General features: G+C 43.2%; 2 protein-coding genes across 11 annotated transcripts in view; one reads left to right on the forward strand and one right to left on the reverse strand.

Moving 5' to 3' along the window:
• dync1i2a (dynein, cytoplasmic 1, intermediate chain 2a) overlaps positions 1-3,869 on the forward strand; it is a 21,666-nt gene extending 17,797 nt beyond the window's left edge. For all 4 annotated transcript variants that reach the window (XM_036974414.2, XM_090229760.1, XM_036974413.2 and 1 more), the window contains 4 exons: positions 4-148; positions 443-583; positions 795-920; positions 2,800-3,869. In XM_036974414.2, coding sequence (XP_036830309.1) covers positions 4-148; positions 443-583; positions 795-920; positions 2,800-2,913 — 526 coding nt within the window. In that variant the 3' untranslated portion in view covers positions 2,914-3,869. The remainder of the gene's footprint in view (positions 1-3; positions 149-442; positions 584-794; positions 921-2,799) is intronic.
• Positions 3,024-25,118, reverse strand: LOC110520101 (electrogenic aspartate/glutamate antiporter SLC25A12, mitochondrial). Of its 7 annotated transcripts, none has more exons than XM_090229757.1 (18): positions 24,487-25,118; positions 23,894-23,947; positions 21,596-21,738; positions 20,919-21,034; positions 19,412-19,551; positions 16,349-16,495; positions 16,124-16,262; positions 15,618-15,711; positions 14,994-15,078; positions 13,648-13,732; positions 12,598-12,756; positions 11,615-11,667; positions 11,321-11,401; positions 8,393-8,533; positions 6,978-7,116; positions 6,542-6,700; positions 6,306-6,396; positions 3,024-4,401 (listed from the first exon to the last, which is right to left on the reverse strand). In XM_090229757.1, the coding sequence occupies exons 1-18, from the start codon at positions 24,496-24,498 to the stop codon at positions 4,227-4,229; spliced, it is 2,013 nt and encodes a 670-aa protein (XP_090085883.1). In that variant the 5' UTR covers positions 24,499-25,118; the 3' UTR covers positions 3,024-4,226. The 7 variants fall into 7 exon arrangements, 5 of the variants coding, with proteins under 5 accessions (XP_090085883.1, XP_021452826.2, XP_090085884.1 ...); XM_021597151.3 differs by having other exon boundaries at positions 24,178-24,522; XM_090229758.1 differs by lacking the exon at positions 20,919-21,034 and having other exon boundaries at positions 24,487-24,591.
• Positions 25,119-25,230: the final 112 nt, after the last annotated feature.

The following is a 25,230-nucleotide window of genomic DNA, read 5'->3' on the forward strand; positions in this document are numbered from 1 at the left end:
CAGTAAAGCAGGGATCAGTGAGATGTTTGAGGGCCACCACGGGCCTATCACAGGGATAGACTGTCACACAGCGACCGGGCCCGTCGACTTCTCCCACCTGTTTGTCACCTCCTCCTTCGACTGGACCGTCAAGCTGTGGAGCACTAAGGTACTGTACCGTCTCCATTAGAAAGCCTGCTGTTACTATTGTGCGTCCCAAATGGCACCGTATTCCCAACATAGTGCACTACTTATGACCAGAGCCCTATAAGTAGTGCACTATAGGGAATAGGTTGCCATTTATGAAGCAAAATATGTGGTTGAATTTGGACCCGTTTAAGCCCACAATGCTGCATCTTTTTTTTTTTTTACATTTTATTGCATTGATCCAGATAATTGTATTTGGCATGGTCAGTTCAGTGGGTCTATGTTTTCAGGTGCCACCTACGTTTCTCTCTTTCAGAACAACAAGCCGCTGTACTCGTTCGAGGACAACTCGGATTACGTCTACGACGTCATGTGGTCTCCCACTCACCCGGCGCTGTTTGCGTGTGTGGATGGAGTGGGCCATCTTGACCTGTGGAACCTCAACAACGACACTGAGGTACCTGGCGCATGCCCCCTTTACCACAGGTTTTGCAGCATCTATACGGGCGGTTTCCCGGATTAAGCCTGGTCCTGGCAGATTCTCCATTGATAGTGCCGTTTAGTCCAGGACTAGGCTTAATCTGTGTCTGGGAAACTGGCCCATAGTGTAACAGAAATCCAGTCAGTCATCAGTATTGGCAGTGACAGATGAGATGTTTCTTTTGCAGGTTCCTACAGCCAGTACCACAGTGGAGGGGAACCCAGCCCTGAACCGCGTGCGATGGGCCCATTCCGGCAAAGAGATTGCCGTGGGAGACTCTGATGGACAGATTCTGGTCTATGATGTTGGAGAGGTGAGTGGGTTAAGAGCCTTTACTGTGCCAATAAAATGCATGGCATTCTTCATAAACTCTGCAAACAAAATAACCTTTTTCAGGACCCTGTCTTTCAAAGATAATTTGTAAAATCCAAATAACTTCAGATCTTCATTGTAAAGGCTGTTTCCCATGCTTGTTCAATGAACCATAAACGATTAATGAACATGCACCTGTGGAACGGTCGTTAGGACACAACAGCTTACAGACGGTAGGCAATGAAGATCACAGTTTTGAAAACGTAGGACACTAAAGAGGCCTTTCTACTGACTCCGAAAAACACAAAAAGAAAGATGCCCAGGGTCCCTGCTCATCTGTGTGAACGTGCCTTAGGTATGCTGCAAGGAGGCATGAGAATGTGGCCAGGGCAATAAATTGCAATGTCAGTACTCTGAGATGCCTAAGACAGCGCTACAGGGAGACGGGGCAGACAGCCCTCGCAGTGGCAGACCACGTGTAACAACACCTTCACAGGATCGATACATTCAAACATCACACCTGCAGGACAGGTACAGGATGGCAACAACAACTGCCCGAGTTATACCAGGAACGCACAATCCCTCCATCAGTGCTCAGACTGTCCGCAATAGGCTAAGAGAGGCTGGACTGAGGGCTTGTAGGCCTGTTGTAAGGCCTACAAGACATCACTGGCAACAATGTCGCCTATGGGCACAAACCCACCGTCACTGGACCAGACAGGACTGGCAAAAAGTGCTCTTCACTGACGAGTCGCGGTTTTGTTTCACCCGGGGTGATGGTCAGATTTGGGTTTATCGTCGAAGGAATGGGCGTTACACCGAGGCCTGTACTCTGGAGTGGGAGGGTCCATCATGGTCTGGGGTGGTGTGTCACAGTATCATCGGACTGAGCTTGTTGTCATTGCAGGCAATCTCAACGCTGTGTGTTACAGGGAAGACATCCTCCTCCCTCATGTGGTACCCTTCATGCAGGCTCATCCTGACATGACCCTCCAGCATGACAATGCCACCAGCCATACTGATCGTTCTGTGTGTGATTTCCTGCAAGACGGGAATGTCAGTGTTCTGCCATGGCCAGCGAAGAGCCTGGATCTTAATCCCATTGAGCATGTCTGGGACCTGTTGGATCAGAGGGTGGGGGCTAGGACCATTCCCTCCAGAAATGTCCAAACTCTTGCAGGTGCCTTGGTGGAAGAGTGGGGTAACATCTCACAGCAAGAACTGGCAAATCTGGTGCAGTCCATGAGGAGAAAATGCACTGCAGTACTTACACCAGATACTGTTACTTTTGATTTTGACCCCCCCTTTGTTCAGGGACACATTATTCCGTTTGTTAGTCACATGTCTGTGGAACTTCTTCAGTTTATGTCATGTTCATACAAATATTTACACATGTTAAGTTTTCTGAAAATAAACGCAGTTGACAGTGAGGCCGTTTTTCAATTTTTTTGTTTGGGAAGGGGGTTTTACATTGACATTTCAGCAAGAATTGAGATCTAAATCTAAAATGTTCAATGGGGTTATTCCCTATTTTCCTCCTATATCTCAAGTGGAGGTGAAGGCACTCTGGTAATACTTCATGCTCCATTTCTCCGGACAACAATTAAGCCATTGTCTTGTCAGGAGGCCAGCTATCTGGATGGAGACTGCTCCAGAGGGTCTGTCTGAGTGTGTGTCAGTCATGTCACTGAGTATTGAGCTGCAGATACAGAGAGCAGCTCTTTCCCCCCCCCCCACCCTGATCTCTGCCACTGACAGGTCAAGTCTCTTGTGACAATTAGAAGATTGCCTGTGATCCCATGCCCTCTGGAAGTGTCCCAGTTTCAACAATGTGTTAGTATTTTCACCCATATCAATGCTTTGTCTTCCTCTCCCGCCAGCAAATCGCCGTTCCACGCAACGACGAGTGGACCCGTTTCGTCCGAACCCTGGCGGAGATCAACGAGAACCGGGACGACGCAGAGGAGCTGGCCGCTCAGCGCCTCTCTGCCTGATCGTCATGGAAACTCCAGTCTAGGGACCAGCAAAAGGCTTCATATTGTCAGCCTTGTTTTGATTGGAGGAAAAGACGCGATTTGCGACAGTGTTCAGGCGTGTGGACATCTTTTCTTTGGAAACATTGTAGTCAGATTTAATACACATAGCTACTTAACTGGGATAGCCTTCTACTTCGGCTGGTTTAAGTACACCAGTCTCCAATGGGATAACTAACAGGGCTATCTATCAACCTCAGACACTACAAGAAACAAAGCCATCTTCTTACTCTGCAATACAAATCAGTTGAACTCTTTTTCAACGACTCAAAAACCAGAATGCCTTAAAGGTACCATGTCTGAATCCATACGGTAGTGTTGTGGGTTTAGCTTCAGTTTCACAGGCCACTCAACTTGTTTGTGGTTACACCACCTTGAGCATGTGTTTGCTGTCCTCATGATTGCTGTTCACCATCTGTGCTTCGATGCCCGTGTCCACTTCAACTGCAGTAGACCCATCACTACACACAGGAATGTAGTGGTCTCATCATACATCAGCCAGTGTTTTTCTATGTTCCTTTAACCTAGATGCACAAGATCTCCACTTGTTTTTGTAATATATGGACAATTGTAACCTTCAACTTGACTATTGCTCTTAAACTAAATTTGACACTTAAGATATCAGAACCAGAATCTTTAGAAGTTTGAGGGAGAACTACCTGAAGATATTATGCTGTATTGGAAAATTGCTTAATGTGTAGTATGAATTCAGTATCCATACTTTATGGCGCGTCTAAGCAAAAGTGTAACTTTTTGTGACCTAGATATTACAGAGAATGTCTTCCACGAATCTCAATGTACTTTTTTCACAATTAAAATTAAGCCATTTTGATTTATTTCAACAAAATACAATAGATACATTTAAATGATTTTCCAAAACCCTGGTCATGATTTCAAAATAAATACTTTCGAAAACATCTGTACATCCTTTCAAGTCTCTGAAATGTGATTGACGAGATGACATTCTCACCAGCCTCGCTTTGAGGAATTTTTCAATGAAAAATGCCTCTCCACAGAAATAAAAAATGTACAGTAACATTGTGCAAGCTATACAAAGACTAACCAAGGAAGCACTATTCATGCAGCATTCAAAGTAAGTATTTCAAATGCCTATGAATGAAGGAGACCATTTTCTTTACCATTTCAGAGGAATGAAGGGACAGATATTTTAGGACACAAGACTCAAGGAGCATGCAGCCATTTAGCAGTTAAGTGCGGAGGGGGAGACAGACAGCCTATGAGGCTGTAGGCTCCTCTTTGGTCGGGGCTGGGGCTTAGCTAACAGACACCGCTCCAGAAGACTTGAACTTGGGTAGGTGTAGACCAAACTTGTTCTCCACGCCAGCGAATGTGGCAGCAGCTAGACGGTAGCCTCCTACGTGGTCAGCACTTATAGGGGGAAGGTCTGAGATCCTCGACTTAGGAGTTGGCTCAGAGCCGGTGGGGCGACTGGGGGCAAAAGATTTAGGAAGGATAATTAACATACAGACAATACTTCAGTTCACTAAGGGTGAACCCAGTGGCAACCTGTAATCCAGGGCAGGTGGGGCTCTGCCACCTGGTCAGCTCGAAAAAAAGTTGTTGCCTGTTTTACATGTTATTTTGGCATTAATACGTGTCCCATATCAGTTTGCAAACTTTTTTTTAATAGTTAAAGCCGCAATAGAAACATGGTCTCTTTTTTTGCTTTCTTGAGTAAGGCAGCTACAAAATGCAGGTGTTTCAGCCTAGCTTAGTGCTTTCTGTGGTGGAGGGGCAGCCAGCGGAAAATACAGCGTAGGGGTTGCGCCGTGATTGGCTCAGTGTTCTGTCACTCATGGGAGCTAGACATTTCAAGCCCCCTTGGGTGTTGCCATAGATTTACATTAGATGCACCCATCCAAGAACACTCAAGGTCATTGGCCACAGATACAATTCTGTCAAATCACATATCTACCGTATCTTTGATTGGACTCATATCAACATAAAACTTTCTAAATCTTAGCTAGCAAGCTAGACAAGCAGTCATTACGTCAAATCTACTGGCAAATCCTTTTCAATCCTTGTCAGATGAAGAAAAATTATAGATCAAGCGTATCGGTGCTCATCGGCCATTGGACATTACACAACAAATTGGAAATCGCAAATTCAACAATGAGTGGTTTGGAAGGACTCAGTGGCTAACTGCAAGTATTGAAGATAAATCCCTATTTTGCTTCCCCTGCTATTCGGGAGAGAGGGTATGTTGTCCAAGTCTGGGTTTAAGGGTCTCTTTTCCAAGCTTAAAAGGATAAACATCCACACGCAACACCATGGGCCGGAAAAGGTTGAATACATTGGCCATGCTGTCAATCCAGCATGACTTCTGCCGCGTTCAAAACAACTGGAAACTTGGAACTCTCAGACTTCATTGAGTTCAATACAAATGGGAGCTCTCTGACTAGGAAAATAAGTTTTGAACAGCCATCCAACTCGGAATTCCAAGTCGGGAACTTTTTTTCTGAGTTCCCAGTTGTCTTGAAAGCACCATAAATCCAGAGAATGGCAGACTTTTTCATGACAAAATTTGTCCACAAGAAAAACGGATGCGCCACCTTCCTGTTCAAGTGAGCACAGCAGAACGGTGAGTCCAAAAATGTCTTGTATTCTGCTGCATAAATTATGTAATATGCCATGGAGATATGTATACTGTAGCTAAGAAAGTAATACTAAGTGTATGTTGTGTATGTCCCTTTCCCATTCATAACTTAGCCTACCGTTCTTACTTCGTGGTGCACATGTAGCCTGTTTTAGAGAAATGTAATAATTTAATATTGTAAGAGCTTTCATTGTCTGCTTATATGGCCCCTTTTTTATCCTACGGTTCTGACTTGTTCTGAAATCTGAAAGTGCTGAACAAATAGTTATATTGACTATGTCCGTCCATGCTCGCTCATTAATGTCTTAATCAAAATTACGGATTGCCTCTTATGCGCTCGTCGTTCCCTTATGCCATAGTATGTACATCTAAATTGTCAGTAGAAACCACATTTGTTTAAGCAAGTCAGCCGTATCAGCTATGTTTTTTAAATAGGCAGTAAATGAGGCTGAATGAACTGTTTCACTGCCAGAAAAGTGTCTGCTGATAGCCAGGTGTAGCGGTAGTAAGGATTCACTCCATGGTGCTGAAAAGAAAGCTCTGCTGTTGGGACAGATTTATGTAGGCCTTAAAAGTTTGTGGGCACCATTTGTCACGGTTATAGTGCAATTAATGTATTGTTTAGTGTTGTGTAGTGGCTTTGCTGGCATGCATCCCCCATTTTTTTTGTTTTGTTTGCCCTACCAAGATTTACATACTAAAATTGCCACTGGGTGAACCAAACAGAAATACTCACTGTCCTCCAAAGTCAATGTAGAACCATCTCTGCAAGAGTTCATAAGTCACCAAGGTTACACCAAACTGTGGCGAGGACCTGCAGACACGGGCTGGTGGGAGAGACTTTGAAATTACAATGTGGGATTTCACATTTTCTCTGATGTCTTCAAGAGAGCAATTATGGGAGCCAAGGAGTGCCTCATTTCCCGGTCATGAAACTGCTCATTTGTGGAGCGCACGCATGTGTGTGCTTACCTCCTGCTCCTTTCCACAGGGCCCTGAAGCCCTCCTCAGCAATGATCTTCCTGAAGCAGTCTATGACTCCGTTGTATGTGGTCTGGCCTGCGCGGGCCGCCACCTGGAGCCTGGTCTTGATGACATCAGCAGGGGTCACCAGGGAGGCAGCAGGTATACCTTAAGAGGTGTTGCACAACCCACATAATGAGTCATTCTCACTATGCAGGAATAGTATCACCACTGATGGCAAGCAGAGTAGTACAATGCCAGGTTTAAAATAGAAAAGGAATAGAATGTCCAGTCGTTTACTGTACATATTTTTTTTTATCATATATAGAATATATATGATAAACATTCAATTGATTGAAGCATTTATTCAGGCCTCTAGTATACTATACTATGTCTATAGGTTGAGATGGTGAGGTTTGCAGCAATGGTTGTTAGTGCTAGCTACCTGCTATGGCACCAGCAGTGAGCAGCTGCAGAGGTCCAATTCTGCCCTGTTCGTCTGCAAACTCAGCCTTGGTGTGGGCGTACACAGGGAAGTAGATGGCAGAGAACGGGATGTCACGCAGAAAGCAGGCTTTCGCTCCCTAGGACACACAAACACAAAAGTATTTATTTTATATAACCCAAAATGACTACACCTGCAAAAATATCGCATTTTCACAGTTTTCTTTTATTTATTTCACCTTTATTTAACCAGGTAGGCTAGTTTTAGAACAAGTTCTCATTTGCAACTGTGACCTGGCCAAGATAAAGCAAAGCAGTTCGACACATACAACAACACAGTTACACATGAAATGTACAGTACATGAAATGTAAAATGCATTTGGACCTGCCTGAATTTCTGTAAGATATTTGCTTAGGATAATGCTTACCGAGTGCTTTAAAAAATATATTCTATACTAGAAATACTGTATAGAATATTGCACAGGTTTATTTGGAATCATCAAATACAAATGAGTTAAGTGGTGTAGACATCTGGTCTCATTAGTCCAGATTTGGACTACTGTACTGAATATTCTAATGTACTGAATATTCTAATGTACTGAATATCTTCCAAAATATGATTGACCCTGATGGTGGAGAAGGTAGGGCAGTGGTTGAGGCGGCCGCTGTGGCTTTGGGATCATCTGGCCTGGGAGCTCCAGTGGATTATTGTTGGCAGGCTGTGAGCCTCAGCCAACCCACAGAGGAACCTGGCGGTGCGGTTGATCACAGCAGGAGCCAGAAGGCCCTCAGGCAGCGCTGCTCCCCCCATGGTTCCCCCGGGGCCCCCAGAGAACTCCCTCCCAGCCCAGCACACAGTCTCTCAGACACACACACACAGAGACTACATTAACATGGACCCATGGTCTACTGGGCCCATCCACAGGGAGGAAGTCAGTCACTTTTAACAAGCTCCACATTGTCTGCTACTCATTAAAATATGAACCATGAACACATTACTTGAGATGTAAGTAAACCGACTAGAACTTGGAAAGGAGCAGTAGCTAAGCATAATTTACTGTTGGTTGTTGGCAGCTGTGGTCTCTCTGCATGTTAAACACTGTTTTGGAAAGAAATAATATGATTGTAACAATCGGTAGGGAATCTAGCTAGTCATCCTACTGCAGACTTCGCCTGCTCATCAGAACTCTCATATTGCAAAAGTGTCTTATGTAATATCAGCATTGATACACAGTCATACAGTATTTATTGTTCAACACCACTGCAACATAAACTGTTAAACTACAACATAAACTACCACATAACCTACGTCACCTTGCGGGTGACATCATGCAGGGGTTGTTAACTTAGGCTATAGCAGAGGTTTTAAGAGGTGATGTGGCAAGTGAAGCTGCTGATGTAGAGGGGTTTACCCACTTTGTAGAGGCCAAAGAGGCCCAGGTCCCTGACCACGGTCAGGGCACCGACCCTGCGGGCCGTGGTGATCTCTCCGGCCACCTGGAGACGGATCTTGACTATCTCCAGAGGGTTGGTGAAGATCACCTGGGATCCTCCAGCCTGCAGAACACAACTCAGGTTGAGGGTGAGAATAAATAAATGGTCCCTGTCACAGTGCATCCGTAACTGAAGCGTGATAAAATTGTAGGTTTCAATCTGCAGAACCAATTGTATACACAATTTTTTTGTCTTTCTTTCTGTAGTACTTTGTCGCACAAACAAAATCTCTAATTATAATGAAAAACAAATGTAATTACTTACAGTAAGTAAATCAAGACAATCATACATGTTTTGTTTTTACTTGTGTCCCATGATTAGGAAGGGGTTAATAGGTTTTGCAACATCTCAGGGGTCAGCCTGTGGTGAGGATGATAATGTCTAAGCATTTCACCCCAATAAGCATTTTCAAATTAGCTTGGTAAACTCAAACACAAAAGACACTCTTTTCAAGTGCTGATGTCAAGCTGTCAGAAAGTGGCCTTGATGAGAGCAGGAGAAACAAGCAGGCATTGAGGGAGGAAACAGTGGGGTCAGGGAGGAACAGGCAGGGTGCGAGGAGAAGCCTTGCTTATGGCTGGAAGGCCCTGACCCCGGCAACAGCCCTCTGCCCCTTCCCTCTCCCCCGGGCACCTCCTGTGGAGGGGTGAGTGGCCCAGCCCAGCCTTGCCCCGCACACTTCCCCAATTCACCCCACTCCCAGGGGAGAGCGTTGAATCACACTGCTCTGCTCAGGGCCCTGGCAGGGACGCCCCAGGGTGCAGCCACTCTGACTCTAGCACATTTATCACCCTCCCCAAATCGAATCAGGCCCCTGGATGCCTGCTGGTGACATAGAGGGCAGGGGTCCTATCTGTAAACATCCGAGCGCTGTCCTAAAAAAAGCTCAGGCACATTTAGTCATTTTCAAAGTGGAAGGGGAAGATCCGCTACTCTGAAGATTTATGCATTCATCCCTCTGTCCCTATCTCCTTTATCTTTTCCACTTATTCACAGTCAGGAGGGATAACATTACAGTCCATCTCCACAAACTAGTAAAACATTTGCCTTCTACAATGTGAAACCACTTTACATGAAGACCACGTTCATCTAATGTGCAAGAAATTGATACTATGGGAAAAATGTAGCATAAAAAAAATATACATAGTATATTATATACGATAATATTGCTGGGTGGAGTCCTTCACCAGAACTAGGTTACCGTAATCTAAAGTTCTATATGGCATGCTATACTCCCGAGTGGATATTCACGTCATAAAAAGGAATTTCCCTCGACCACACCCATACATTGGGGAAAACCCAATTATTTCCAATTCACCCCCCATTGTAAAAGTCTACTTCGTTTCTTGTTATACAAATAACATTTAAAAAATAATGCAGAAAAGCTGCTGTGTTGTTCAATGTACATGTAACCGGGTCAAAAATCCTCACTTATGAATCGCAATGCTCCCACGTAGGGAAATAGAACCTGCAAGAAGAGCCCTGTGGCTTCAGGCTATTCGGCATGGGAGAGTGGGATATGTGGGTACCCGGTGTCCAAGTAGGTTACACGTAGCTACAGTATGTGTGGAAAACATTTAATCACAGATAAGACATTTAACTTGTTTAATACCGTCAATTTGTAACTCCACTCACTACTTGTAGCTGAATAGTTATTTTTTTTTAAAGTTGTTGTTCTTGGCTAGCTTAAGTTACAGTCGGTAGCTAGCTAGCACTGTCACTCACGTGGCTGCTAGCACCGTCCTGAAGCCCTACAATATTACGTTTTTCTAAGTAGTGAGAACCCTCTGGAGCAGGCAATGTTGAAATGTACGTTTTAGACACGTACTTTTCTTAGATGTAGTTTTGTAATTGACTTAAAACAAGCCGACAAGAAAATTGCATTTGAAAAGGGTCAAGTTTTTGCTGTGAACCAATGGGGTAACCTAAAACAGGTTGTTTTCCCTACAGGCGGGCATTCTATCTAATACCGCCTGGGACTATGCTTGTTGTTGTACATGTATGGTGTATGGAACTGTGGTGCCTATGGCAGATCAGGCCTCAGGTATGTGCAGTCCTGTCAAACTCAATCACAGTGAGGTAAAGCCAGCTCCATCCAGGGCCCTCCAGGCCTTCTTCCTCCAATTACAGGCTGACAGGGGTCACAACCCTGTAGACCCTGCCCTCCGTAGGCAACCTGCAGGCTCTCTTCCCTGCCCTGTCTGTTTCGTTTCACTTAGACTCATTTAGCAGAGGTAGGGTGATGGAATTACACGCTTTAATCCACCAATGCACTCACCAAACGTTACAGCGTGCCAAATTACCACGCTGAGGTAAAAAATAGTCCATTCACAGACATAATTTCTCAAATTGTGCCCAATTAGAGAGTTCAGAGACCCAAGAGCACCTTTTTATCAAGCTCCGCCACTTATTTAGGATGTCAATACACCGGCAGGAAACTTGAATTAGAGCTTAAATTCATATACAATAATTCAATGTCCGTAATTCAAATTGAAGATGAAAAGCTTATAATTGTAGATCCAGATCAGTCAGAAATAATTAAGCTAAACCTTAAAGTTGAAGGGGTTGGAAAACCACAAAAAATGTCCCCCTTTAAGCTCAATATCTGGAATCCACAATTTACACCCATGAGATGCCAAATGTTCATAAACTGAAAGAGAAAATCTTAAATCATGTTTTAGTTTCAACAAAAATCTTGTTTCAGTTCCCCCACATCGAGATCAATTAGATTTAAACGAGTCAATGTAGCAGCTGCCAACGCTTTCTTTTGCTTTGCATGAAGCACACGCCTTTTCAGCCCTCACTCTGTAGAGAGACTGTCTACGAAGACATCCTCACACCAATACTTACAGTGGCACCAGCCAGGACTTCTGCAAACAAGGGAATGGTGTTATCCTCTGTGGTGAATTTGTCTCTTACAAAGTCATTCATCTGTGAGAAAAGAGAATGAGGCAAGCACAACGCATACCTTTAGAGAAAGAAATGCTCAAAGAGAATGACAATGAGTGCATCTAGTCACGCCTTAGATTTTGGAAGACATTGTATTTTCTGTGAGACTGTATTCATATTTAACATACAAATGGTACAACCTTTCCTTATTGTGCAATAAACATGAAGGCACTCTGTGGGTTTGTAATGACTTGCCGTGAGTTTGATAGCTTTCTCTGGGGCAACACCGATAAGCTGTGGTACGAGACCTGAAAAACAGTATTCATGGAGACCATTTAGATGACCTGACAGAGGAAGACACTCTGACTGGAAATGAATACTTCCATTGCCAGTTACAACAATGAAATCGGCATGATTCTTGTCCGGATAAAATAAACCCATAAATATTTACAGATACGGCTGCTACATCTGATGAACCAAACGACAATGGCTCCCATTGAAATGGACAAAAAGCTCAAATATGAAACTGGCAGTTGTATGGGCTCAACAATGTTGTGGCCTGATCCCAGTCTGGTGTGGAACAGAGAGAGCTGTGTGGCCCTGGTGGTGGTGGTGGGGGGAGGGGGGCAGTGCTATAGCGCTGATAACCACCATACTGTTTCACCGTCCGTCCTTCAGCGAGCCAGATAAACTTCAGAAGGAGCTGCTGAGTGACTGCTTGTGGTATGCAGCCAGAAAACAGCCAACCGTGTCTGTCTCTCAGTCAATCACCCCTCTCATCAGCGTGGAAAGATAAAGAGGGAGGGGGGAGAGCCAAGCAGAGAGGATAAACAAAGAGCTGCAGTGGCAGAGGCAGCAGTAGATGGCAGTCTTGACTTCCTTCATCTGATAGCCCTCACTGTGACAGTGTTTTATATATATATATATATATATATATATATATATATATATATATATCACAAGCCTTCAGCAGCGTTATCACCACACTGGAAAAAAATAGATCTGACACTACTACAGGAGTTCTTTTACCTCTGGGATGTTTTCAGCTAGCTAAGTAATGACTGTGACCTTCCATAGACTTGGTCAATTTAGAACAGTCAAATGATTCTGTCATTATGCAAAACATGTTGATGATGATACTGGCACAAAAATGTGTTTTGCCACCATTTGCCTCCGGACCAGATGACAGTATCTAGCATTACATAATAGAAACGCATTCACCAGGCTTTAGTTTATACCTCTGTAGAATCCAAAGAATCCCTCATATCGGAGCACTTTCTTGGCACAGTCAAAGCTATTCTTGTACATGAGCTCTCCTACGAAGGAGCTGGTGGAGCGCTGGTTCTGCATACGGGTCTTCACCAGGTCAATGGGGTATACAGCTGTCGCACCCGTGGCTGCAAATCACACATGTCAATCAACACACCATCAACAAACTGCATTCACACCATCAACATACCTCATTCACACCATCAACATACTCTTGTTGGTGATAATATCCTATGATTGTCATATATTCAGACACAGCAAATATCTTTATCGTTATTTTAACTATTTAGCCGATCGTTTTTAGGTGGGGTATATTTAAAGATTGGTGTTTTAGTGTTTTGCTTCAGTGATAAATAGTGAGATGTGGGCATATAAAGAAGTTAAAAACAGTCATTAGGCCCAGACAGAGTAGTGACTATTTAGGAGTCTGCAGGAGAGCCGTAGTGTAGAGGGTGTCTACTGTCTGAGGAGGCAGCCATGCAGCAGGTTGCCCTAAATGCAGCTCTTAGCAACAGCGGCTTGTCATGTCTTGTCTCTGACATCAAAGGCCCTGTAATGACTCGGGCTCTCAAGCATGCAGAGAGCTCTCTCACCCTTCGTCAGCAAGAGAGGGTGAGAAAGGTCTCATTATCGCCATGGAGAGCCGCCGACTTCACAATGCTTCACAAGACTTCTGACCCTCAACTGTCCATTGATCATTCAGAACTGATCACCCTCCTGAGCTGCTAGATCAAAGACCCACTGAGACAGTAGGTTCTTAGAATGTTGCATGTTGGTTTCACGCACAAACATCTCAATGGCTGTTATATTAGTTCCTCCCAGTGTAATTAGACAGAGATTCCAGTGCGGTTCCGGAAGATTTGTGTCATTCCAAAGCTCCGGCTCCAAAGACAGCCTGGAGCCACCAGTGGCACAGCAGCACAATGGGCAGACCGGCCCCATGGCCTCAGTGCGCCAGTCTGACCGGCTTGGGTTACCCCTCAGTGGGCCCAGGTCTCCGTCGCAGACATGTCACTCACCTCCAGCGAGTGCGCCCAGACCGAACCTGTAAGCAGACTCTGCAGCCTGGAGCAAGACGGACCGATGAGGATCCCCATGAGCTTGCTGTGGAGGGAGAAAAGACACCGATGTGGAGAAAGACGGGGGATCAGAACACCAGGAAAGAATCTACTTCTATTAAACTGTAGTGAACCAGATACATTGTGGAAAGAAAAACGTTATGGACCACTCAACAGAGGAGGAAAGCTATGGAATGTAGACATCTCGTCGTGGTATAAGTCTTATTCATAAGCCAGTATTGTATGTCACCGACATAGACACTCTGGCTACGGATACAGTAAATGACTGTGTAGGAGAACTCTCCAGGGCTATCCATTGATTACGATGGAGCTAGGCAGAGGCTGGAAGCTAAGGGTTTTCCTTAAAAAAATAAAAATAATCTAAGCATGATTTTGCATTATCGGTCTCCATCTCTGGTTTGGTTCATGATCTTGAAAGTGGAGCCCCTTTGTTTTCTCTGTGGTGCCGTGTAACAGATTAGTCCCACAAGCCTTTCCCATGTAGAGATAAGCATCCACATGAATTATTACATTGGCTGAGTAACAGTTGGAGTGTGTCTGCCCTCCTTGGGGCAGTGAGCAACATCTCCCAGACCAGGCCCTTCCTCCTACCCAGCTGCTTTCACTGAAGGCAGCATGCTAATGAGATCGAGGCCTTGATCAAAAGGTTTAAGCAATTACCCTACTTCCACAAATGGCGGACCTGAGAACACCAACATGTTCGTGTCTTTCCCTTTTCCCAAAATCACATTCCAGACCTCCGAGCAAAAGTCCCGGAACATTGAGTGGACCTGGGCCTGACCACAGTCCGATTTACAGAGCTGTGTCGTCTGGAAAGACAGGAACTATTTCCTCCTCCTCCCTCCCAGAGCCACCTCTCGCCAGCACACTCACCATGCTCCTAGCCTCCTACTCTAAACAGACCTAGCCAGAGGCTTCATACACCAGCGGACTCATGGAAAGCCACCCTGATAAAAGCATCCTATTAGATTCTCAGGTGTATGATTGCGTCTGATGTATATGTCTACACTGAATAAAATGGGACAGGCTTTTAGAAAAAGGGAACATCGCAACAATCCATTCGTCTTTTGTACCTGTAATTGGGGGGGGGGGGGGGGGGCTTTTATCCTAGGTGGTGTAATGCACATTTACAAAGAAAGAGAAAACATCAGCACTCTGCTAATTCCATCATTGAACACTCCCTTTTGTTGCTCTTTAATGAGAAAGCATGGTGGGGGAACAGAAGGGATGCAGCAAATAAAAGGCAGCAGGTAAGCGCCATGTGGACAGTCATTCAGGCAGGGTACCTGTCTTTGGATCTCAGCCAGGTGGTATGGGAGTGCGCCTTCCTCCAACGGTGCTATCCTCTCGATGTCCGCCAAGTTGAGCTTTCTTCAGAACAGCAGGGGAGAATCACAATGTTACGCCAGGAGTAGCAAATACAGCATAGCATCCCTCACACGGTGTTGATGCACGATTTTCCACAGACATTTTATGGCCATATAACTTGAGGTTGTTGCTGGTTTAATATGAGTTTGTATACACAACAGACAAACAAAGCTGGATACATGCCCACAACTCAAGCAGTAAATGAAGCTCTCTTAATGCCAGTGAGACATTCCCTGCTGGCATCATAAAGTCCGCATGCTTAGATTTATTTCGTACATCAACCAGTAGAGCCACTATTGCTAAACTGAATAGGTAATAACTTAGAATGTACTTCTAATAAATATAGCTATACAACTTTTTTTATTCCATTCACAGATTTATTGAAAATAGCTTTTTCTGATTAATGTGTTAGATATTTTGAATTCATGTGGAGGACAGTAATTCAATACTTGGCAGCGCAAATGCCACGTTGTATGGTTGTGAGTAAAAAGCACAACGCAGCGGTGATGTGTCACTGAGACTGGAGAGAGTTTGAACCTTACCCAGAATGAGCGTAAAGGCCAGAGAGCTGGTACAGGATGTCAATTTCCATTGGATTGATCTGACCAAACTTGTTGGCAGCACTAACAAACTCCTCTGTGGTACAATACGGAGCAGAGGGAGGCATGTTATGTAAGAAAAAACAGACGGGGGGTCACTTATTAAGACTAAATATTTCGAGATACAGTGGGTGGGTAGGCCTGCTGCAAGGATAACCAACCACATCAGCAGTACAGTCTAAAGGTGAAAGGGTAAACTCCTATAATACAGGTAACTATCACCATCAGAACAGGTCAACTATTCATTCCACAGATCTAAGGGAATAGACTAAACTAATAAAACAGAATATTACAGTGTACATTTACCTTATTTACTTAGAGCTAGGGTAACATGTTCTTGTGTTTCCTGACACCATTCTGCCAAGAGAGGTGAAACTCCCATGACGGTACTGTACAGCCTCAGTTCATGTTTGAAATCACATTTCCTCACTTGAGCAGGACTAGGCTACCTTTGGTGACGAGGGTATCCTTGTATGGTCCGGCTAGTGTGCTGTAGACCTTGCGGATCAGCTCCATGTTGTTAAGGAGGGCGTTGAAGGCATTGAAGTAGGAGAAGCTCACCATGTGGGAGGTGCTGCCTCCAGCGGCCTAAAGGGGAGAGGAACATACACTGAGGTCTCATTGTACAATCATCTCATGTTGAAACTGGGAGACCATAGCTGTCTCTAACTCACTGAGACCAGGTTCTCCTCCACAAAGGGGGTGAGCATGTGGTGGCGGATGGTGGCCATGATGTCGCTGAAGTCCATGGCAGAGATGGTACCGCTCTTGCTCTTATCCTTCTGGGCAAAGGCCTGGCGGGCATGCTCCAACTGCAGCTCCTACAATGAAAGGAAAGATAGAAAGAGCAGGCTCTTGTGACAAAAGACAAGTCAAATTACCAGGGATGAAATTGAACATTGGGGGGGAAAAACATGGTGTTGGATGATGTCGGACACTGCTTGGCACATGTGGAAGCATCAGATGAGATAGTGTTAGACCCTGGCTCTTGTAATCACAGCTGTCTCTCAGGAGTCTTGATGAAAACCATGTCCCCCTGAAGTCTGATCTCAAGTCTGTGCAGGAGAGCAGGCAGGTGTGTCCGGAGGAGCACAGGGATGATTCAATAGGACAGCCATGCAATCAGAGGAGAAGCAGGGGTACCACTGACCCAGGGTCAGCACTGCTGTCAAAGCTGATCACATACTACCAGCAGATCCCCCTCATCTCCATAACTCATCAGGCCATAGCAGAGTACAGCCCATCATGACAATGGTAACATTTTATACTGTATACTTTTATTCCACATCTAGTAAGAGTTGGGGAATACTTTGGTACCCAAATCCAGGTACTGTACTAGGCTGCTGCACTATTGAGGGCTGTTGCAGCACATATGCTACAAATAGTGATGTTATTTTTTATTCCGGTTAGACAATTCTGAGAACTATGGAACCTCCACAAGGTGGCAGGACATAAACTTTCAGCAGTTTTGTTTATGACTATGTTAGATTTAGCTGAATCGCATTCAATAATCTATTAGCAGGAAACAATATTGCAAAACATCAGCAGTGAAATAACAGCTAAAGCAAATGTTGTTTTGAATGAAAAGGGTCGCACACAAGAATCCTTGACGCGCTAGTGGGAACCCTTAGTCAATCATGATCCACCGCAAACTGCTATGAGGGTTTACACACAGTAGAGTAGTGGAACTACAGCCAAGCCCTTCCAAGTCCCAGACCACCCAGCTGCATATAAACCCACAAACCCCATCATTCCAAACAAGCTACGTCCACAGCCATACTACTGGCTTTATGGCCCTCGCTGTTTCTGTGATTACATATGTGTTACAGCTTTAATACATTACATAATTGTGTATTTGTTATGCTATTATAATCGGCCCATGTCTATCTAAACCAGAGATGTTCAATTCCGGTCCTGGAGGGCTCGAAACACTTCTGTTTTTTGATTCTACCTGGTAGTTAATTGCACTCACCTGGTGTCCCAGGTCTGAATAAGTCCCTTAATAGAAAGAGAGGATTAAAACCAGAAGTGTTTCGGCACTCCAGGACCGACATTGGACAGCCCTGATCTAAACCATGATAGAAAAATAACTTCCCGCATGCAAGTGATAAAAAAAACATTTATGTAAATTATAAAGACCCTTTGACTGTTTCCACATTTTGTTATGCTACAGTCTAATTCTAAAATTGATTAAATAGTTTTTTCCCCTGATCAATCTACACACAGTACCCCATAACGACAAAGCAAAAACAGGTTTTCTAAATTTTTGCAAATTTATTACAAATTAAAAACCAGAAATATTACATTTACATAAGTATTCAGACCCTTTACTCAGTACTTTATTGAAGCACCTTTGGCAGTGATTACAGTCTTGAGTCTTCTTGGGTATGACGCTACGAGCTTGGCATACCTATATTTGGGGAGTTTCTCCCATTCTTCTCTGCAGATCCTTTCAAGCTCTGTCAGGTTGGACGGGGAGCGTCGCTGCACAGCTACAGTGCCTTGCGAAAGTATTCGGCCCCCTTGAACTTTACTAACTTAAGGGGGCTGAATAATTTTGCACGCCCAATTTTTCAGTTTTTGATTTGTTAAAAAAGTTTGAAATATCCAATAAATGTCGTTCCACTTCATGATTGTGTCCCACTTGTTGTTGATTCTTCACAAAAAAATACAGTTTTATATCTTTATGTTTGAAGCCTGAAATGTGGCAAAAGGTCGCAAAGTTCACGGGGGCCGAATACTTTTGCAGGGCACTGTATTTTCAGGTCTCTCCAGAGATGTTCGATCTGGTTTAAGTCCGGACTCTGGCTGGGCCACTCAAGGACATTCAGAGACTTGTCCCAAAGCCACTCCTGCGTTGTCTTGGCTATGTGATTAGGGTCGTTGTCCTGTTGGAAGTTGAACCTTCACCCTAGTCTGAGGTCCTGAGTGCTCTGAAGCAGATTTTCATCAAGGATCTCTCTGTACTTTGCTCCGTTAATTTTTCCCTCGATCCTGACTAGTCTCCAAGTCTCTGCCTCTGAAAAACACCCCCAGAGCATGATGCTGCCACCACCATGCTTCACCGTAGGGATGGTGCCAGGTTTCCTCCAGAAGTGACGCTTGGCATTCAGGCCAAAGAGTTCAATCTTAGTTTCATCAGACAAGAGAATCTTGTTTCTCATGGTCTGAGAGTTCTTTAGGTCCCTTTTGGCAAACTCCAAGCGGGCTGTCATGTGCCTTTTACTGAGGAGTGGCTTCCATCTGGCCAATCTATTTATTTTATGTTATTTATTAACTAGGCAAGTCAGTTAAGAACAAATTCTTATTTACAATGTTGGCCTACACCTGCCAAACCCTAGCCCGGTTGACTCTGGGCCAATTGTGCGCCGCCCTATGGGACTCCCAATCACGGCCGGTTGTGATACAGCCTGGAATCAAACCAGGGTCTGTAGTGACACATCTGCACCTGAGCTCAATTTCGAGTCTCATAGCAAAGGGTCTGAATGCTGAATACTAACTAAGGTATCTGTTTTTATTTTTACATACATTTGCAAAAATGTCTAAAAACCTGTTTTCGCTTTGTCATTATGGGGTATTGTGTGTAGATTGATGAGGGAAAATTTATTTAATCCATTTTAGAATAAGGCTGTAATGTAACAACATGTAGAAAAGGGGAAGGGGTCTGAATACTTTCCCGAATGCACTGTATTTGTACGGTTCATAAGGTGTCTAGTAATGTCTACTGTATACTGTACCTGCAGAAACTGGGTGAACTCCAGATAGCTGAGGTTCTTCTTTCTGTCACTGCCAAAGTGGAGCCTGATAAACTCACAGTCCCAATTGAAGGGGATGTGGTGGTGCACTGTGGTCTGGCTGAAGATGTCTCGCACATTGGCTGCCAAATGAGAGATGGATGAGTTACATCAAGAGATTGAAAAAACAAAACAACCATACAATATACAGTGGGGTTTGAAATGACTGACACCCTTGTTAAAGATATGCAAAAATGACCTTATCAATTCAATGAAAAGTGAGCTACTGTATATTGTATGCCAAAACATATGTGAAATTACATAATTTTATTATATTCTGAATAATAGATTTTGTTTCAAAAGTATGTATTTTTTTCTCTCAAAAAGGTAGGGGTCAAAAGTATTGACACCCCTGTTTTAAATAACTTTCAATATATTTTCTAAAATGTTTTATGAGTTGGAGAGCACATTAGGAGGGATGTTAGACCATTCCTCCATACAGAATTCTTACAGATCATTGATGTCCTTCATCTGTGCTTATGGAATGCCCTCTTCAATTCCAACCACAGGTTTTCAATGGGTTTCATGTCCGGAGACCGAGATGGCCATTGCGAAAGGTTGATTTTGTGGTCAATTAACCATTTCTTTGTGGATTTTGATGTGTGCTTGCGGTTATTGCCTTGCTGGAAGATCCACTTTCTCTCAGCAATTGTAATAGTATAAAATAATAGAATTTCCACAATTTCTTGAGCATCCAATATAGCTCAGTATTTTAATTATTTATTTTATGCTTATCTTTATTAATGGTGCCAATAATTTCAGACCCCACTGTATGGCCCTATCTAATTCCTGGGAACCTGATATGCACAGAGAAGGAATATGGCCTAGCTGACAATCCCAGTGCCTTCATATTGTGTGAGTTCTAAGCAGATCTAGGTCATTCTGAGCACTGCCTTCCATTTTCTATCGCCTTCATGGGGGCCCGCGCTGCACAATGTGTGCACAATGAGCATTGCGACAGCTCTTTTTTCCCTGTTTTTGTGACACACTGGATTCTTCTCTCCCCCTGTCAGATGGGACTTGTTATGATGTGGTATTACCCACAGCTCGCTCAGAGCTGAGACAATTCTTATCTTAGAAGAGACCTCTAGAATAGAAGCAGCTGACTGACAGACCCTATACTACTCTGCAATCTCCAGAAGTCCAGTATAGAGAGACACACTAGTGCACAAACGGAATACACATTGAGCACTAGGAGTAACATGAGACCTACATTAATTTTCTACACTGAAACAGCTATGTAGCACTTTTTTTTTTACCTAAGGTCCTAGGTTATAAATAAGATATAGTAATCTTGTGTTATCCACTTCTTGCATAGAGATCTTGCACAATGGGAAAGTGTGTGGTCATTGCCCTAAGATAAAAGCTCTAATGATGCTGTCCCCATTACCTATGACATGGTTATGACATGAAGCAGACACCAGGTCACCGGGCATCCCCATGTACATACCAAATGAGATGTCCCCTGTGCCAGTCTTGTCAAACAACTGAAAGGCAACTATGAAAAGGGCATCCGGGACACACAGAATCGATTCAAAGGCCAGAAACTCCTGGAAAGAGATCAGTCTGTTTGGACAAGAAAGAAAGAGTACTATCTGAAAAAAAGGACATGTCCCTACAAAGCCCAAAGAACATCAGCAACTCAAATTTTCACTTGAGCACACCAATAACTGCAGCCTACCAGATTCATTTACATGAACGTTCAAGTAAAGTTCAAGTATAACATTTTATTTTGCCCATATTTATAACATGCTCTACAGTCTACAGTATAATGTGGATAGGAATGTGCTGTTTAGTGCTATTTCAACAAGATGCTTTCTCGAGTCTTCGGCATTATGCACATAATATGTCCGCTTATCTTATCAGGTGGATATTCAATCAAACAAGCATGGGTGTTAAACAACTGATAAAGATGGCTATTCAGGCAATCTGTGAACAACCTTGTGACCAATCATTAACCTAACTTCTCCTTGCTACGGATTTCTCTTCACGACGCCAATACATGTAACATTGTGAACCCCATTGTGTGTATCAACATGGGTTACGTTGGGATCCATGTAGGTAGTGGAACTGTCATCGAAATATGTTATGATCCTTTTTTTTCCTCACAAAAAAAATCAGACTTACCCATCCTTGCTGGTGTCGGCTACTCCAGCAATCAGCTGCACAGTCTTGCGGTTATGGTCGGGCTGGTTGTGCAGACCCAGGAAGTTCTGCACAAAGTCCCTGGGGGACATGTAACGCACCCCATTCTCAACCACACTGGCATACTGAAGGGGAGACAAATAAATACAGGTTAGTGTTAAATATACATGCTCAGAAACTCAATATACAAACTTATACTCGTTCAAAACTCCCTCCTTGAAGTCCCTTTCCCAAAACAGCCCGTCTTTGTATTGCATCACTGTTCCCCCAACAGCTATCAGACATTTTTTTCAAACTTATGACAATAAATGATTTGTTCAGACAACCTGATGCAGTGTCTGTCAAAGCAATGCATTTTGTCTCCGTAGTTATGCTTAGTGTGATTTATATTAATCCCATCATGTACTTTTCAGACATCGCATCAAAGCTAGGCAAAAATATCATAGTTCAAAACAATCTTGTTTTTGCAATTCATCGTATTCTATTAATTTCTTTGAGTTGTTGCAGTGAGTAAACAGACTTCAAATGTGCTTTCAAAACACTTTCAAGCTTTATAATACCTTATACAGAAACATCTGGGAGATTTGTGGTTTAACCCACAATAAGCCAGCACGAGCTGTAGTATAGTGTAGGAAACCATCAAGGCAACAAAGCTTCCCAAACCACTATCATGTTAATTGTCACAATCATGTATGCAGATAAGTGCAGTGCAGTATACTATATTTAATATACAATATGGGATGTTTAAGTATAATGTAACAGATAAGTACTATAGCAGTGTATATAATGATATGTGACATTAGGGCTTTAGCTGTGGCAATGCAAGGGACTGCTAAGTCATCTGAAAAATATATTTCTCAATCAATCCATGTGCACTACTTAGAAAGAAAAAAGGAACAGCATTGTTTTGTTTCTGCTATGCTGCAAAACATGCAACCCATGCACTGGTGTTGCTACCTCTCATCTAGGCTTAAAGAAACAAAAGGTCAGTTTCAGAGTCAGGGTTGGGTTACAAGCTGGAGCACTGCATGAACTGGCAACATAAAGGCCAGGCTCTGGGTGTACAGCCAAGGAGAGAGTGAGAGAGAGACCGGGAGAGAGCGAGCAAGAGAGACCTTCACAAAGAATGCATTTCAGACCACATCTCACTGCACACTCTTTCGTTAATATTTTAAGTGAAAGTATTAATTCCAAGCAATTTATTAACCCATTTCTTCACTACATAATTTGGCATCAACTCAACATCACAGTAAGCCTCAAGTGCTTCTTGATAAGATTAGGCAGGTTGGACAAAATGGCCCATTCATCCATTAATTAACTATATGTTTATGCCTAATTATTGCATGTGTGTATTAGAACAGCTATGCCTAATATAACTTGGTGTGCGTTCAAGATAAATCAGTGCAGTGTTGTGTGAAGAAAGAAGAAGATCCTAAAATAGTACAAGGTCAAAATAATAAGTCCCTCCTTGGCGCTATCTGTTGCTAGAGGCATATTTTCCTCCAATCAATGGCCTTACACCCTTCAACTTGGTACTGTGTGTGACTTTGTAAAGCAGAAGAATGCATGGTCCAAATTATTAGCAAAAACAACTGATTCACCCAGACATCTGAAAATCCTAGCCAATGTCACAGCCTAAAAGAAGTCAGGGAAGGACAAATTCCTCCGTGAAGGCGATTCAGAATTAGTACAAGCATTTGTGTGACCTTTCCTTGTAGTATTCGACAGTAGACGCAACACACTCAGTGTATCTCTCTGTGTGTGTGTGTAACTGTGTGTGTGTCTGTGTGTGTGAGAGAGAGAGAGACTGCTGGCCTGCTGGCAATATCAATATCATATTTGTTTAACTGTAGCTTTGCCATACAATCAAGGTTATAACCTTATACCATTGACGACAACCAATGTAAAGTTACATGCTGTTTTCAAATCAAAATTCGATTTGTTCCACGCACCAAATACAACTGGTGTAAAATGTACTGTGAAATGCTTGCTCATGAGCCCTTCACCAAAACGCAGAGTTAAAAATAATAATAATACAAATTAAATTGTAACAAAAGAGGAATGAAATCAAATATACAAGAATTAAACTATATACAAGGAGTACCAGATCAATCTGCAGAGGTACAGTACAAGGTATCTAAGGTAGATATGTAAATGAAAGCAAGGTAGATAATAATACGAGTTGAACTGCTGCATTCAGACTAAAATAATATAAATAATTGTGTTTTTAGTGCCATAGCAATATTGGATTAAAGATCCACTTGTGAATGACAGTCTTACCTTCAGAAATATAGTCCTTAGTGCATTGGAATCGCCTCTTGCGGTTGTTTCTACCTAAAACATACAGTTGGAGTCATCAAAGCTAAGCCCTGATGAATCTGGTAATGCAATGAGAGTTTGAGAATGACATAGGACGCAACGACTCTGCATTGGCTACAATGTAATACAATCATTACTGCAGAGAGTAATCGGTTGCTTGTCTCTGAAGTTTCGATGTTTGAAAAAGCAATAACACAGAACTCGTAGTATACAGTTGAATATCTGCCCTGCCAGCAGCAAGTCACCTTTTCCATTATCATTACTGAACCGGCTACTCGACCTTCACAGCAATAAACTTGTTATACTATTAAAGTAGCTGAACAACTTCCATTAAATCAGTAAACGAAAATCTGTAACAACGTAAACATTACTCAATTCGCTCTCCAAGGCCGAAGTGCCCACGGAAAGATGCTGAAAGAGGACCATTCTGTTCGTTTAAAAAAAGTAAATAATATATGCTTCCGCATCAATAAGCTTAAGTCCTCATCCAAAATAAATAAACAACTTAAATACAGGTAATATTCATTTCTGATAGGAAATATTGGCAGAGTCACCTTGACCGCCATGCTGGGTGTGACGTCACGTTGACTAGCAGCGCAGGCGCTTGGCTACTGTAGCCTTTGATTCTGGGATAACAGCATGACACTTTTGAAGATGACCTAAAACATACAGTTGGAGTCATCAAAGCCAAACCCTTATGAATCTGGTAATGCAATGAGAGTATGAAAATGACATAGGACGCAACGACTCTGCATTGGCTACAATACAATACAATCATTACTGCATAGGGTAATCGGTTGCTTGTCTCTGAAGTTTCGATTTTTGAAAAAGCAATAACACAGGACTCATAGTCTACAGTTGAAAATCAGCCATGCCAGCAGCAACATTCACCATTGCCGTTATCATTACTTAACCGGCTACTCGACCTTCAGAGCAATAAACTTGTTATACTATTAAAGTAGCTGAATAACTTCCATTGGATCAGTAAACGACACGTTGTAACAAGGTAAACATAACTCAATTCTCTCTCCATATATGCTTCCGCATCAATAAGCTTAAGTTCTCATCCAATAGAAATAAACAACTTAAATACAGGTAATACTAATTTCTGATAAGAAATATTGGCAGAGTCACGTTGACTAACATGCTGACCAGACCAGACACGTCGCGTGCGCGAGCGTCGCAAAATAAATTTAGAAATCCATGTTATTCAATTATTGCACCCACACTGCTAGCGCGAGCCAACGAGCGTCTGCGACGCCAAGGGCTAAAATAGAAGTCGTTCCTATTTCTGACGC

Source organism: Oncorhynchus mykiss, chromosome 3, assembly GCF_057628025.1.
Source record: "Oncorhynchus mykiss isolate SJ-2025 chromosome 3, ASM5762802v1, whole genome shotgun sequence".
NCBI classification, from domain to species: domain Eukaryota; kingdom Metazoa; phylum Chordata; class Actinopteri; order Salmoniformes; family Salmonidae; genus Oncorhynchus; species Oncorhynchus mykiss.

Coding starts and splice junctions, on each gene's coding strand:
- LOC110520101 (XM_021597151.3), bottom strand. Junction 21,739..23,893: donor TAAGGACTATATTTCTGAAG/GTAAGACTGTCA, acceptor TCTCCCCTTCAG/TATGCCAGTGTGGTTGAGAA. Junction 11,668..12,597: donor ATTCTTTGGATTCTACAGAG/GTATAAACTAAA, acceptor ACTGTTTTTCAG/GTCTCGTACCACAGCTTATC.